Raw genomic sequence first — 13,919 nt, 5'->3', positions numbered from 1 at the left:
ATCTCTTGTTGACATTTCGTAAAAATTTTGAGACAATTGGAAAACTACAATCGATGTTATCGATCAAAAAGTGACAGCAGCTTTAAAATGCAAAATGCATTTTGAACAAAGAGCAAATATGAAATTTTGTTTTAAACTTGGGAAAACGTTTACTGAAACATTTCAAATGATGAAAAAAGTTTATGGTGATCAGTGCCTATACCGTAGTAATGTGCATGAGTGGTTTAAGCGATTCCAAGCAGGTCGTGAGGACCTCTGTGATGATCAGAAGTCGGTCGTCTTCAGAAGTCAAAAATAAAGACAATGCTGATTTGTTTTTACGATTCCGAGGGTATTGTACACCGAGAGTTCGTCCCACCTGGCCAAACGATTAATGCTGTGTTTTACCTTGGTGTTATGAAGCGTCTTTTGTCACGCATTCGTCGTGCTCGACAACAATACCGTGAGGCAGGGTCCTGGCGCCTGTTGCACGATAATGCGCCGTGTCATCGGTCGACGCTTGTCACTGATTTTTTGACAAAAAACTCCATATTAACCATTAATGACTCACCCTACTCACCTGATCTGGCACCCTGTGATTTTTACCTATTTGGAAAACTTCATTTGCCCATGAAAGGACACTGGTTTCAGGACATTTCAGCTATCCAAAAGGCGACGACCGATATTCTCAAGAGCATTCCGAAAAATGACCTTAAACACTCATTTGAAATGCTAATTGACCGGGCTAAACGCTGTACCGAAGCACAAGGAAACTACTTTGAATAAAAAAATATAACTTTTGAAAAATATTAATTTCTTGTTGTTTTTTTTTAAATCCTGTTTCTTTTGTGACAGACCTTGTATGAATAGAGAGATATTCTTTGTGAATTTCATTAAGACTTCTTACATATTGACCGATAGATGCTTTGTGCAAAGTTTTATTCCGATAACTTCATTAATGTTTGATTTGAATACTGTAAATTGAAAGAAACAGTTGGAAAATTTTGTTATAATTATCTAATAAGAATGTGTGGTTAATTGGACACACCAAATTTAGTTGAAATTTGTCAAGCAGTTCCTGAGGTAAAGGTGGACAGTGCTAAGCTTTTTGTCCAATTTTTATACTTGGCGCTAGAAAGTCCTTCCATACTATCTTGGTTGTAAAATTTAATGTATAAAGCGCATTTAGTCAGTGAGTTATCGCACTTTTTGTAGTTTTCAACATAACAATATCAAATTTAAATTTATCTAAAATTGATGGCAGCAACTATTTGAACGTGTCTGGAAAAAAATAGGTTTGCGGTGCCCTTCATAGAAAATGTTATGTACCACAAAAGTTTTCTCTTGAATAACTATATATACTTATGTATGTATATGTGAATACGAGCATGTAATCATATTGTAATATGATGTAACCGCAAGTTGGCGAAATTTTCAATTTGCTATACTTAGAGAAATAAGCTGGTATTGTGCTCTATATTTGTTTCTCTATTTCAATTACCGAAATTTGTAATCCAAATATTTAATGTGGCCAATTCGATATTATATAAGTATACAACAAATCATGTGTTAATGATACATTTCACATCTCGCCAACTCTCTATGCCATTATTTTGAGATTATGCTTATTTTTACCGTTTGCTTCAATTGCTTCGCCTACTAAGTCGCTTGAAATGTAAGTCATTGACGGTTTATTGCCAATTATGTTGACATTGCGGTGCACATTTGCGTGGAGATAAATAGCAGTTAGAGGAAACCAATTTTCAAATCGGATATCGGTTCGGTTGATAAATACAAAATATTAACTATTTGATGAATTGCATGTATTTGATTCAGAATTTTATTTAAAGCTTTCTACATTTAATAAACAGCTGATAGTACACACCTACATTTATACTGTATAATTTTGATTTATGATTGTTTGTGATTCGATTTTTAATTAAAGATTTTCGTTATGCTTAATTTCTGCGCACTTATGTAGTCTGTGTGTATTTGTGTGCAGTTGTGTTATTGTGTGCGCCATAACTAGGTGAGTTCACTGACTTGCTGTGTAGCAGATATGATATTGATGATAAGCTTTTTCTCGTTGTGATCGCTTCACTAGTTTTGTTGTTTCCTTGTTATTTTTGCTTAATGATGCTGAATAACTGGTAGTTGTTATACTCGTAATATTTTGCTGAGAATTTATAAAACGTTGTTGGTTCCGTTTTGTACTTGATTTGTCACAAATTTATGAGATATTTTTTGAAACGGTTACTTATAAAAAAATTACGTATACAATTACAACTTTAGCTTGCATAAACTTCATTTAAAATTTTAGTTTCTAAAATACAAATTATTTGGGGATTTATTACAATCTTATGTTCCATAATTTCTGTGCTTAAGCTTTAGAGTTGAGCTTTTATTGTTGACATTTACTAATCTTTACACTCGGCTCCGCGTTGACTCTGTGGGCGCTCTTACAGATAAAAAATAAATCTCATAACCTCAATATCACTAATACATAAGTTTAGTTCCTTTGTGGTATCTAGAACTCCTATAAAATTGATTCTAAATACCCTCATAAATCGACGAATCGCTTTGAACCGACCACAAGTTTGCTGAGGTGACTAATGTGAGTTTCGGTTTTGTTTCCTGGTTTGCCGAAGGTTGACTGCCGAGGTGTGATAACCTAAATCTTACAAAAAATGGTGAATGGAGGATTAAGTGTCTGAATGTTTCCACCTCACCTTCTTCCAAATAACTTTGGCAGTTCGCGACCGACTGCGGCAAGATGAACTTTGCTAAGGACAAGTAGTTCAATAGAACTCCTACATTTCTTGGTCAGCAGGATCTCGCAGGCTGATTGTCAACCAACGCCTACTCAGTACAGAAGAGCTCCAAAAGTCCAGTTTTAAGGGGGTATTCTGGTCTAGGATTTTGAAAAAATCGATTTTTTTTTGCATATTTTGAAAGTTTAGACTTTCAAAAATATGACCTTGGAAATTTTTTTCAAAATTCGACTTATTTTCGGAAATACAGCCGATTTTGTGACGTGGCGTCCGTATTCACTAGAATTGTCTCCTAAACTTCAAACGCGTTTTTCTCGAAAGTACTCTTTTTGAGGTGGTTGACATGATATCTCAAGTTCTACTGAACCGATTCCTTTGAAATTTGGTATATATCTTCTTTATACAATGCTCTATCGTGTCTGCCTTGGATTCCCGAAAATTTTGATTTAAAGTATTTTTAAAAAATTCGAAAAGGTCGAGAAAATCGGGTAAAAAAAATTTTTTTTTCAAATCGACGCCATTTTGTAATTTTTTTTTGAAAATGGTCAACCCGATAACGACATCCTTACTAATAAAGAATCTTCTTGTTTTTTGTGTTTTAGATCTCTACATGGGTTGAAATCTTGTCAACGTGGCGACAATTGCAGATTCCAAGTGTAGCCAGGTCCTTCTCCACCTGGTCTTTCCAATGGAGTGGAGGTCTTCCTCTTTCTCTGCTTCCCCAGGCGGGTATTGCGTCGAATACTTTCAGAGCTGGAGTATTTTCGTCCATACGTATGACTTGACCTAGCCAGTGCAGCCGCTGTCTCTTGATTCGCTGAACTATGTCAATGGCGTCGTATATCTCTCGAAAACTCGCAACGTCGACTCATCATATGTTGTCATCGTCCATGCCTCTGCACCACATAGCAGGACGGGAATAATGAGTGACTTATAGAGTTTGGTTTTTGTTCGTCGAGAGAGGACTTTACTTACTTTAAGCTTGACGGAGACTTACTTACAGTAAGCTTTCTCTTCAGCCTTTTCTCAAAGTTTCGACCCATCCGTGAAAAAGCTTACTGCGCATCTTCTCCAGCGACGTCTTCTTGTCCACACAGCCCTCCTTGGTATGTGAGCCCAGAAAAATCCGCCAGGATTAGCTTCTGCGTCGCAATGGTCCAAGTTGTCAGAAATGCGATTGCAGGCGAAGAGAATACATACTACTTAGTAGAACAAATTTTTCAATATCAGTAGTTAAGCGTCGAAGCGTGTTTTAAGCCCCAATTCTGTCAAAGAAAAGGCACACATTCCTAAATTCAGTGTATATTTTTATTATTGTACAAAACATTTATGTATTTGTACATCTCTCTCTAAAAATCCATTCTGGCACTTATCCACAAAAGAGAACGCATTTTAGATGTCTTCATCAAACATTGTCCTTTTGTGTTAAGAATCACAGCTTTAATCTCAAGCGAAGTGTTTCAGTACATACATGTATACATATCTACATAATTATCCGTTACTGTGTCACTAACAATGCCTGCTATCATACAGATTCATACTGACACACTTGACGGGAAACAAGCAATTACACTGTCGCAGAATGCCTCGAGTGTGCTTTGAGTTTGTTGCGCGTACATATGCTAAATGTCCACCGCACGATGGTATTAACATTTTTTTTATTTAGCAAAAATCATAATGTTGCGCAAGAATATCTATAAAGTTATAAATTGTGCATAGAAAATTTTGACAAGTATTATTTCCATTTGCTCTCTTTTTCATCTAAATTGTTGTTCCTGTTCATTCACTGGAAACTAACACGCGCAGAGAGCACAAACAGATAAATTTAATGAAAAAATCGTTCTTTTTTTAATTATTACAAAAAAAAAATCGAATTCTTTATGTATAATGTATAGTTTTTCGGTTCTGTCACCGACACAGTTGCGGTTGTCTATTAACGTAGGTTATGGTCTCAACCCTTTCCCAAAGCTATGTACTAATGAGAGAATAGAATATAACAGTAGATGAAACAGTTGTGTGACAAATGAAAGAAGCTTTGAACTTCTACGAATCCTACACAGTTTCTCCAGCTTTCTATTTCTAATGCTCGTCATGACCTTCGTAAGTTTTTATACTCTCGCAACAAAGTTGCTAAGGAGAGTATAATAGTTGCTTGTAAGTCCTAAAACTAAAAGAGTCAGATATAGGGTTATATATACCAAAGTGATCAGGATGACGAGTAGAGTTGAAATCCGGATGTCTGTCTGTCCGTTCGTCCGTCCGTGCAAGCTGTAACTTGAGTAAAAATTAAGATATCATGATGAAACTTGGTACACGTATTTCTTGGCTCCATAAGAAGGTTAAGTTCGAAGATGGGCAAAATCGGCCCACTGCCACGCCCACAAAATGGCGAAAACCGAAAACCTATAAAGTGTCATAACTAAGCCATAAATAAAGATATTAAAGTGAAATTTGGCACAAAGGATCGCATTAGAGAGGGGCATATTTGGACGTAATTTTTTTGGAAAAGTGGGCGTGGCCCCGCCCCCTACTAAGTTTTTTGTACATATCTCGGAAACTACTATAGCTATGTCAATCAAACTCTATAGAGTCTTTTCCTTCAGGCATTTCCATATACAGTTCAAAAATGGAAGAAATCGGATAATAACCACGCCCACCTCCCATACAAAGGTTATGTTGAAAATCACTAAAAGTGCGTTAACCGACTAACAAAAAACGTCAAAAACACTAAATTTTACGGAAGAAATGGCAGAAGGAAGCTGCACCCAGGCTTTTTTTAAAAATTGAAAATGGGCGTGGCGTCGCCCACTTATGGACCAAAACCATATCTCAGGAACTACTAGACCGATTTCAATGAAATTCGGTTATAATATTTTCTTAACACCCTGATGACATGTACGAAATATGGGTGAAATCGGTTCACAACCACGCCTTCTTCCAATATAACGCTATTTTGAATTTCATCTGATGCCTTCTCTGTATAATATATACATTAGGAACCAATGATGATAGCGGAATAAAACTTTACACAAATACAGCATTTGAAAAATATGTAAATGACGGATAATGAAATCTCGATTATCAGTTTATCGTGCGAGAGTACAAAATGTTCGGTGACACCCGAACTTAGCCCTTCCTTACTTGTTAGAAATAATTTTTTTCTTTTCAATATTTTAAGGTATAACACCAATGGACATTCGTCTGCATTAGCCTGTGTGGTATCTTGACTTGACACCAATCATTTTATTTCACATTTTCTTTTGATGTACTTAGTCTATTACAATTTACGTCTAAGGATACATAGCTATAACAAGCCATGGTTAAATGCTCACTTGCAAGCACACGATATATAGTAAATAAATACATACCATACATTTTTTCAACTGGAAGGTGATTGATGAATCCACATAATTGAAAAAGAAACTACTTTTTGACTTTTATTTTCAAATAATTAGAGTGACCCAGCTAATTTTATTGGAGAAAAACTTAAAGTGTTATACTACCAATACTTCAGGTTCAAGCTTTAGTTCCGGACTTTTAGGTTGTGGAATCTGTAACTTTTGGCAAACCAAGTACTTTTACGGCACCTCAATTTGAATGTGGGTTATTTACATCACTATAGAGCAGTTTAGATAATACCGAAACACGATTTTTCGGATAAAAACTTTAGAAGAAAGTTCAGATTTCTATGTGCTGTACAACATGATATAATACTATGGGCAAAAAATGGTAAGACTTTTTAATTTAAATTCTTTGCCAAATTTCATTCGCCGAAATATTTTTTTTAAGGATCTTTTGCGAAATATCGTGGCAAAGGTGAGCCGAAGCCGAAAAAACCAAGTCAAAACAGGTCAAAAATCAATTTTATGTTGACAATTTTCCTTCATTATTGAGATGTGGTACACTCCGAATTCCTTCCGACCAACCAAACTGCTGGAATTTCAATCCAAAAGTTTTTAATGAGAATAAAAAAGTAGTTTTCAAACAATACATAGATAAGACTCAAGTAAAATTTTAATTCTACGGTAGTTGGAAACCGGCGATTTGGGTTTTTAAGGCAAAAATTTGAAATCGGAAAACATTTCTTTCAGACAAGTCTGGCTCATTGTGTGAGTTAAGTATCGTCAAACTTCTTCGAAGTAAGAATTGTTAATTTTCTCATCTTTATACTTGTACTACATACATATGTATGTACATATGTACATATGTATATGCAGAGAAATGATGTGGTACGTGTTATTTAAGCAGTTTTATGACTTCGTCCGCATTCTTTTGTTCTAATGGCAAAGATTCTGACAAATAGACGCAACTATTGCCATTAGAGAGTAATATATATGTACATATACTTGTGTATATCTTTTTTAACCGAATTTATTTTCATGTAATACCCTTTACAAATACAAAAGTTTCCATACAAGAATTGAATTTCGATCGCTTAGTTTTTATGACAGCTTAAATTACAAATGAACTCCATATCGAAAATAAATGTTTTTAGGGCGAAGCAAAATATACTTCAATTTAATTAAATATTATTAAAATTCGTTGATTCAGTGGGATATCTAATAAGAAAGCGTGTGTTGTCTTTGGGTGCATTTCCTATTCCGTTTTCCGGTAAATGAGTGGATTTCCAGCTGAGCACCAAGTGAGTGAGCGCCATAACAGCTACTCAGTGGTGCAAATGCGCCACAAATCGAAGACACTGTACGGAGGTACTAAATTGAATGAGAAGTTTTCACCAAAGTAAACAAACAAAGCAGAGAGCAAAATCACATTTCATATATACACACATATACATACATATGTATGTACAGGTACAAGTCTATGTGCAATCATGTGATGTCACGGATGAAGATTTGTTTATTGTCTTCGTGCTTCAATTGAATTATTTTTTTGCTACAGTTTTTATTTGTTTACAGACACTTTGCCATTGAGTTCGCCCAATTCACACACCCACACACATGCTTATGGCGCATACAAACTTCGCAAGGCACTCGGCACTCAATCGACGCGCAGAAACTCAGTTGGCGTTTCACTCAAAGCGACAGCGGCAACGGCAGTGGCCTGCTGAGTGGCAAGTTGTGCTCGCAGCGATGTGTGTTTGTGTGTAACGAAGCGTGTTGGTGGGAATTTCATTTCGACTTTTTCATTTAGTAGGTTTTTGCACATCGCTGCGCGTTCCGCGTTGTTTTCAAACATTCTCGCGCTACTCACACGCCTTCTTCGGCTCATCACCCGTGATGTGCCGGTGCACCTTTCGTGAATAATGCGATTCGTCTTAGTAATTATTGTGTAATCAGCGAGTGTTGCTTATCGTCGACGCATTGCAACATAATACCGACATAATAATAACAATAGTAACAACAACAACATACAGTGTGTGTGTGTGTAGCTGCGTTATTGTCATACGTTTTTGTTATTGTGCGACTTGCGGTGGCTTGTTCCGCGCTTGATTTATTAAGTGTTGCAAAAAGTTGAAACTCTGTGATAGTGCTGAAAGCGAAGCGCTTTAAATTTATCTTGTCAGCAAGCAAATATACATATACATACATACATATACAATTGCATGCCAGCGCATCCACGGTGTGGCAGATACGTATCTGTAATTTCGTGCGTGTCAAAGTGCCAATTTCCTCGTTGGCAGCGTATTAATAAACGGTTATTAGCTTTTTGAATTGCTCACAAGTGCTTGCTAAAGTATCATTGCTCTATTAGCCAACTGCTAAAACTTTCGCTTCGGGCAGCAGCCGACGTGATTTTGTTTGTTTATACATTTTCATGAACGCGCCGCATAAAAAGTGAAATAAGAGCATAAAATACGCCGCAAACAAACAAACAAACATACATACATACATACAAATGTAAATGAATTCGAAGTGAGCGTGTCATGGCGTGACAATAAGCTGGAAACAAACAAAAGCAGCGCAGAATTAAAAAGTCTTTTGACTTGAATTACTCGTGAAGAGCAGCTGCCGGTACTTGAATATTGGGTAATCAAAATCAATTATTCGCGTCTCGTAATTCGATTGCGTGTAAGTTATACTCGTAAATATAACACTTTTCTTCACATACATTCATACATACTCGTGTACAAGTAACAAATAAAATATACGCCGGCATACATGTCTGCATATATGTACATGTACATACATACAGCTGCATAGAGATGTGTTTTTATTAAGTGCTTGCTTGAATTTCCCGACAATGAATGAGCTATAGCTGTATAAATAATTATATAACTATTAGTACATATATACAAACATACATACATTTGTATGTGTATGTAAATATACACAAAAGTGTCTGAATATACATTTTTTCTGCGAGGGTGTCTTTGGCGGATTGACTTCATTTCATGAGAATCAAGTAAGTGCTGATAATTAATTCTGTGAAATGATTTTTAAGTTAAAAAAAACAAGAAAAAAGCTAACTTCGGCTGCACCGAAGCTAATATACCCTTCACAGGTGCATTTGATTTAGTAACTATGTATGTGTCCAGTTTGTATGGAAGCTATATGCTACAGTAATCCGATCTGAACAATTTTTTCGGAGATTATATTACTACCTTAAGCAGTAATCCATGTCAAATTTCGTGAAGATACCACGTCAAATGTGAAAGCTTTCCATACAAGCATTTGATTCCGATCGTTCAGTTTGTATGGCAGCTATATGTTATAGTGGTCCGATATCGGCCGTTCCGACAAATGAGCAGCTTCTTGAAGAGAAAGTGAAGTTTACAAAATTTCAAAACGATATCTTAAAAACTGAGGGACTAGTTCGTATATATACAGACAGACAGACGGACATGGCTAAATCGACTCAGCTCAACTACTGATCATTTATATATATACTTTATCAGGTATCCAATGCTTCCTTCTGGGTGTTACAAACTTCGTGACAAACTTAATATACCCTGTTCAGGGTATAAAAATTAAATAAAATTACAGGCGAATAAAAAATTATTTTTACTACGACTGCAAGTTTCTTATAATAGTATTCTTATAATCATTAGCAGAAAAGAAGAAAAACAAAATTTTTTCCAAACAATTTCACTTGAAAAATTCTCACTGGCTATTTAATAATAATATTGACTGAAGCAAGTCTTCTTCATCCAAGGCTGTTTTCTTCTTTTCATTGCGGCTGGGTTTTATGTGGCGGGTACCAAACCCAGTCCACAACCCTGGAGAGAGGATCTTTCGCCTTCTCACTTTACTTCTCGAACAGATGTTTTTTTGGCTACCCAGAGGGTAAAGAATCATTTCTGGCCACTCCCAAGTGAACCGGGCTCGGAGAACTTTTTTCACTTGCGTGAACTTCTACATATGTATCTATGTATGGCTTCTTCCTCCTGAACTGACACAAGTAGAGGAGACTAAATTTGAAACGAATGCTCTTATTTTATGCAAAAATAAAAGGTGTATGAAATATTTTAAATAATCATGCAAAAATTGTACAAAGTCTCAAAAAGCAAGTAAGGAAGGATTAAGTTATGATGTAACCGATACCAGTGGCAACGTCAGAGAAATACCTTCAGGTGCAAAGGTTTGAACATTATATGAGGTCTAAAGAAAGTTTTCGCCCGATTTTAGCCAATATATGTTATATAAAGTCAACCGGAAGTTTGAAAAACTTTCTATTAGTTATATGGGAAGAAATTATTGATCTGATTCAAACCATTTTTTGGCATACTTTTATAGGTATACTACTTTTATTTAATTATTGCGCGAGTTCACACCCTGTATTGAATTGCAGTTTTCGTTTTATTTGTTTGTCAAGATGTTGTCAAGATCAACTTCTTCCAATTGTGGCCATAAAAAGTTGGTTATCATCGATCTATACCGCTCTCTTTATTGATAGTAACGGTGTCAGCAGCTTCATTTCGAAAGAAGTGCGGACCGATGATTCCACCAAACCAAAAACGAAACCAAACTGTCAATTTAGGTGAATGTAATGGATGTTCATGAATAATTTAGAGATTTTCTTCGCATCAGAATCGACACTTTTGTTTATTTACCGCACCACTCAGATCGAAGTGAGCCCTATCAGAGAAGATGATTTTCTTAAAAAATCGTATACTTGTTGCAAGGAAACAAAAGCAAATTTACGAAGTTTATGGTGATCCAATGGCTTCAGTTCTTGAGTGAGAATAACTTTATAGGGACACAAGCGCAAATCCTTTCTCAAAATCCGCCACGTTGTGATTTGAAACAGTGCCATTTCTTAAGAACGTCTCGGAATCGACAAATTGCGGTATTCAGCAACACTTGCCTTAATGGCAGCAATATTTTCATGAGAAATTGCAATTGGAAAACGATTATTTTGACAATAAAATTGAATAATTTCTAAACGTTGTTCTTGCGTATATATCGGGTGATTTTTAAGAGCTTGATAACTTTTTTAAAAAAAAACGCATAAAATTTGCAAAATCTCATCGGTTCTTTATTTGAAACGTTAGATTGGTTCATGACATTTACTTTTGAAGATAATTTCATTTAAATGTTGACCGCGGCTGCGTCTTGGGTGGTCCATTCGGAAAGTCCAATTTTGGGCAACTTTTTCGAGCATTTCGGCCGGAATAGCCCGAATTTCTTCGGAAATGTTGTCTTCCAAAGCTGGAATAGTTGCTGGCTTATTTCTGTAGACTTTAGACTTGACGTAGCCCCACAAAAAATAGTCTAAAGGCGTTAAATCGCATGATCTTGGTGGCCAACTTACGGGTCCATTTCTTGAGATGAATTGTTCTCCGAAGTTTTCCCTCAAAATGGCCATAGAATCGCGAGCTGTGTGGCATGTAGCGCCATCTTGTTGAAACCACATGTCAACCAAGTTCAGTTCTTCCATTTTTGGCAACAAAAAGTTTGTTAGCATCGAACGATAGCGATCGCCATTCACCGTAACGTTGCGTCCAACAGCATCTTTGAAAAAATACGGTCCAATGATTCCACCAGCGTACAAACCACACCAAACAGTGCATTTTTCGGGATGCATGGGCAGTTGGCCACCAAGATCATGCGATTTAACGCCTTTAGACTATTTTTTGTGGGGCTACGTCAAGTCTAAAGTCTACAGAAATAAGCCAGCAACTATTCCAGCTTTGGAAGACAACATTTCCGAAGAAATTCGGGCTATTCCGGCCGCACTGCTCGAAAACGTTGCCCAAAATTGGACGTTCCGATTGGACCACCTAAGACGCAGCCGCGGTCAACATTTAAATGAAATTATCTTCAAAAAGTAAATGTCATGAACCAATCTAACGTTTCAAATAAAGAACCGATGAGATTTTGCAAATTTTATGCGTTTTTTTTTAAAAAAAACTTATCAAGCTCTTAAAAAATCACCCGATATTTCAGCGATAAAATTGTAAACATTACTGAGTACAAATAAAACAAGTAAGGAAGGGCTAAGTTCGGGTGTCACCGAACATTTAATACTCTCGCATGATAAAGTGATAATCGAGATTTCATTATCCGTCATTTACATATTTTTCAAATACCGTATTTGTGTAAAGTTTTATTCCGCTATCATCATTGGTTCCTAATGTATATTATACAGAGAAGGCATTAGATGGAATTCAAAATAGCGATATATTGGAAGAAGGCGCGGTTGGGAACCGATTTCACCCATATTTCGTACATGTTATCAGGGTGTTAAGAAAATATTATATACCGAATTTCATTGAAATCGGTTTAGTAGTTCCTGAGATATGGTTTTTGGTCCATAAGTGGGCGACGCCACGCCTCATTTTCAATTTAAAAAAAAGCCTGGGTGCAGCTTCCTTCTGCAATTTCTTCCGCAAAATTTAGTGTTTCTGACGTTTTTTGTTAGTCGGTTAACGCACTTTTAGTGATTTTCAACATAACCTTTGTATGGGAGGTGGGCGTGGTTATTATCCGATTTCTTCCATTTTTGAACTGTATATGGAAATGCCTGAAGAAAACGACTCTGAGAGAGTTTGGTTGACATAGCTATAGTAGTTTCCGGGATATGTACAAAAAACTTAGTAGGGGGCGGGGCCACGCCCATTTTTCCAAAAAAATTACGTCCAAATATGCCCCTCCCTAATGCGATCCTTTGTGCTAAATTTCACTTTAATATCTTTATTTATGGCTTAGTTATGCCACTTTATAGGTTTTCGGTTTCCGCCATTTTGTGGGCGTGGCAGTGGGCCGATTTTGCCCATCTTCGAACTTAACCTTCTTATGGAGCCAAAGGAATACGTGTACCAAGTTTCATCATGATGTCTCAATTTTTACTCAAGTTACAGCTTGCACGACAGACGGACGGACAGACGGGCGGACGGACAGACAGACATCCGGATTTCGACTCTACTCGTCACCCTGATCACTTTGGTATATATAACCCTATATCTGACTCTTTTAGTTTTAGGACTTACAAACAACGGTTATGTGAACAAAACTATAATACTCTCTTTAGCAACATTGTTGCGAGAGTAAAAAATTACAGAGCATGACATATTAAAAATGGCCGAAACGACACTTAGAAATCATAGCATGCCCATTGGAAGACCTGGTACTATATGTATGTTACTCTATTTGGCCACAAACATTCTCAATTTTAGTACTTGTTGTTCCTTATACATAAATAATTTTGTTGGTGTAATCAATATTTGCAACGTAATAAATAATTCAAATCGCTGTCTAACGTAATCATTTATAAAACTTTATTGATGGACGTTATACTTGAAAGCAAAATTATAGCGAGCATTTAACGGTGTCAGTGGAGCGGCAGGTGTCCACAGCTTAGTTGGAAATTTAGAGAGAGGCTATGGACGACAATAAAAGACACCTGCGTCATTGTGGCACTTATGTCGTTGCAAGAAGAATGATGCTGGACTCTTCTGCCTCACATAAGCGTTTTCAAACGCTTTTAATGCGCAATTTGAATGGGCAATTTGAATGCCTAGCGTCACTAGTACGAGTATTTGTATTAATTATGCATAAATTTGTGACAGACAAAAGAATATTGCCTTCATTGAATCAGAACAATAGTGCAAATGAGTGTAGCTCTTTGATTGGCCAACTTGTGGCGTTTCCGGTTTCAGATTCATTAAAATGTCATTGCTGATTTATTGAAATTATCACCTCTTCTAGAATGTGGGAGTTAATACTGAATAATAATGAGTCAAATTCTTGAAATTGTGACGAAAGCTTA

The 13,919-nt window shown here is 36.4% G+C and overlaps 1 protein-coding gene across 1 annotated transcript in view; it reads left to right on the top strand.

Annotated features, from left to right (window-relative positions):
- The window catches only part of LOC126752955 (odorant receptor 74a), a 109,011-nt gene that overhangs the window by 28,775 nt on the left and 66,317 nt on the right, over positions 1 to 13,919 (top strand). The window contains exons 5-6 of the mRNA XM_050464006.1: positions 7,382 to 7,490; positions 7,667 to 7,825. Coding sequence (XP_050319963.1) covers positions 7,382 to 7,490; positions 7,667 to 7,825 — 268 coding nt within the window. The remainder of the gene's footprint in view (positions 1 to 7,381; positions 7,491 to 7,666; positions 7,826 to 13,919) is intronic.

The sequence above is a fragment of the Bactrocera neohumeralis genome, chromosome 3, assembly GCF_024586455.1.
Source record: "Bactrocera neohumeralis isolate Rockhampton chromosome 3, APGP_CSIRO_Bneo_wtdbg2-racon-allhic-juicebox.fasta_v2, whole genome shotgun sequence".
Taxonomy (NCBI): Eukaryota; Metazoa; Arthropoda; class Insecta; order Diptera; family Tephritidae; genus Bactrocera; species Bactrocera neohumeralis.
The sequence above is the reverse complement of the archived record's forward strand: the minus strand, read 5'-3'. Positions and strand labels throughout refer to the sequence as shown.